General features: G+C 38.5%; 1 protein-coding gene across 1 annotated transcript; it reads right to left on the bottom strand.

Annotated features, from left to right (window-relative positions):
* Nucleotides 1-739: 739 nt before the first annotated feature.
* Nucleotides 740-1,654, bottom strand: LOC145687514 (uncharacterized). The gene has a single exon (XM_081760982.1). The coding sequence runs from the start codon at nucleotides 1,652-1,654 to the stop codon at nucleotides 740-742; it is 915 nt and encodes a 304-aa protein (XP_081617108.1).
* Between the last annotated feature and the right edge of the window lie 245 nt (nucleotides 1,655-1,899).

The following is a 1,899-nucleotide window of genomic DNA, read 5'->3' as shown; positions in this document are numbered from 1 at the left end:
CAAATAAATGATCTTTAGTTTTTTTTAAAATTTTCTATGTTGTTTCTCTAGCAGATGCTAAAAGCTATAACTGCGTACTGTAGTCACACCAATTAAACGGAAACAGGGTTCTGCAATAATTACGTTTTTACCATTAAGCAAATTTGCACTACACACACAATCTGCATGCATCATACTCTAACTTTCTATGCTCACAGATCTCGTGTCTAATCACTCTTCTTTTCATGATATATTTCCTACACTCAATTTGAAACGATAGGTGACAGCACTCTTTCAATGTAGGTGTGTGCTAGTGATCTGTTTCACCCCGTTCTACGGTACTATACTGACTAAACGTAAGAAACAAGTATTTCTGCAATGAGATCAGTAAACAATTTTTGGTTCCCGCGACGATTTTGCTTTTTCAATTTTTTGTCACTGGAACATATTATATATATTGTGCTGTCCAAAAAAAAAAAAAAAAAAAGTTTGCTTTTGTCATTCAGGGTTTCTTCCAGACATGTTTTTGGGGTGGCACTGCCCCCCGGAGCTCTGAGAGTGCCCCCGGACGAGATCAAAATAATACGTTTTATCATATAATAATAAATAAAATAGTACCAGCAGTGCCCCCCAGAATACTACATGTGTCCTCCCCCGGAACACACTTTCTGAAAGAACTACTATTTTCATTTTATTTCAGTATAGGCCTAGAAAGGTAAATGCAAGCATAATTTAGAATCAGACATACCTGAAATGTAATTTATTCCAGTGGATAGACTCCACCCAAGTCATCATCATCATTACTACTGATGTCACTGCTACTAAGCTCCTCTTCACCAGATGAATCACTGGAACCACCAACACTTATTATTAATTGTTCTACACTTTCTTCAAGCACACCTTCATTTTTCCATGCATCTTGAATAACTTTATACGTATGGTTAACTGCATCTCTCCAGTTTTCTGGCGTAATTGAGGCTATGGCTCCTTCTGTTAATTTTACAACCGACGACATGGTGAAACTTTTAGTTTTACGGCCAACGTAACCTTTAATTTGTGCCCAAATAAGTTCTATGGCATTGAAGTGACAATGGTAAGGGGGAAGTCTCACTACTTTATGTCCATGTTGAGTAGCGATTTTGTCAATGACGTATGTGGGGAATTGGGGTTTGTATCTTTGCACGAGTTGCAGTAATTCCGATTTTCTCAAATCATCTGGAACCTCCACGTTGCGTTGAATTAACCAACGAACAATGTTCTCTTTTCTAGTGGCCATAGTAGGAGCTTTGTCAGCAATAACTGAATGGTATTTTGCGTTATCCATAACAATAATGGATGGCGTGTGCAGTTCGGGGAGAAGAGATTCCTGAAACCACTGAAGAAATTTCGTTTGGTTCATTTCCTCATGATAATCTTCTGTTTTCTTCGATGTGAAGAGAAGGGAACAGTTTGGGAGGAACCCAGAAGACGTACCGGCATGAAGAAGTATAATACTTCCCCCTCTACCTAACGGCAATCCCATTGTGCCCTGAAGCGTGTCGTCGGTCCATCCTTTACTAACGCTGTGGTTCACGTTCACCCAGGTTTCATCAAGCCACACTATATTATCAAAATTATGTTTTAATATTTCCTGAAGAAATTTACATCGCCACGCAGAAACGTCCGGCTTCTCCATTAAAAGTCTCCTTCCATTTATTTCCTTATACGAAAACCCCAACTTTTTAATAATACTATACAAGGATGTTTTGCTTCCTTTAAAAAAAGTTCGGCTTCTTGGAGTGACGCGTGTAATTTCAGGAGAGTGGGGTGCTCCTTCTTTTGATAATAAGAATAAATATGTCGCCGTATAGCGTCCTTTTAGAAAGTATCCAAATTCGTCACACGTTTACTTACTTTTCTCTTCTTGCCTGGAGTTTCTAA

The sequence above is a fragment of the Thermobia domestica genome, chromosome 6 (assembly GCF_964235325.1).
Source record: "Thermobia domestica chromosome 6, izTheDome1.hap1.1, whole genome shotgun sequence".
Taxonomy (NCBI): Eukaryota; Metazoa; Arthropoda; class Insecta; order Zygentoma; family Lepismatidae; genus Thermobia; species Thermobia domestica.
The sequence above is the reverse complement of the archived record's forward strand: the minus strand, read 5'-3'. Positions and strand labels throughout refer to the sequence as shown.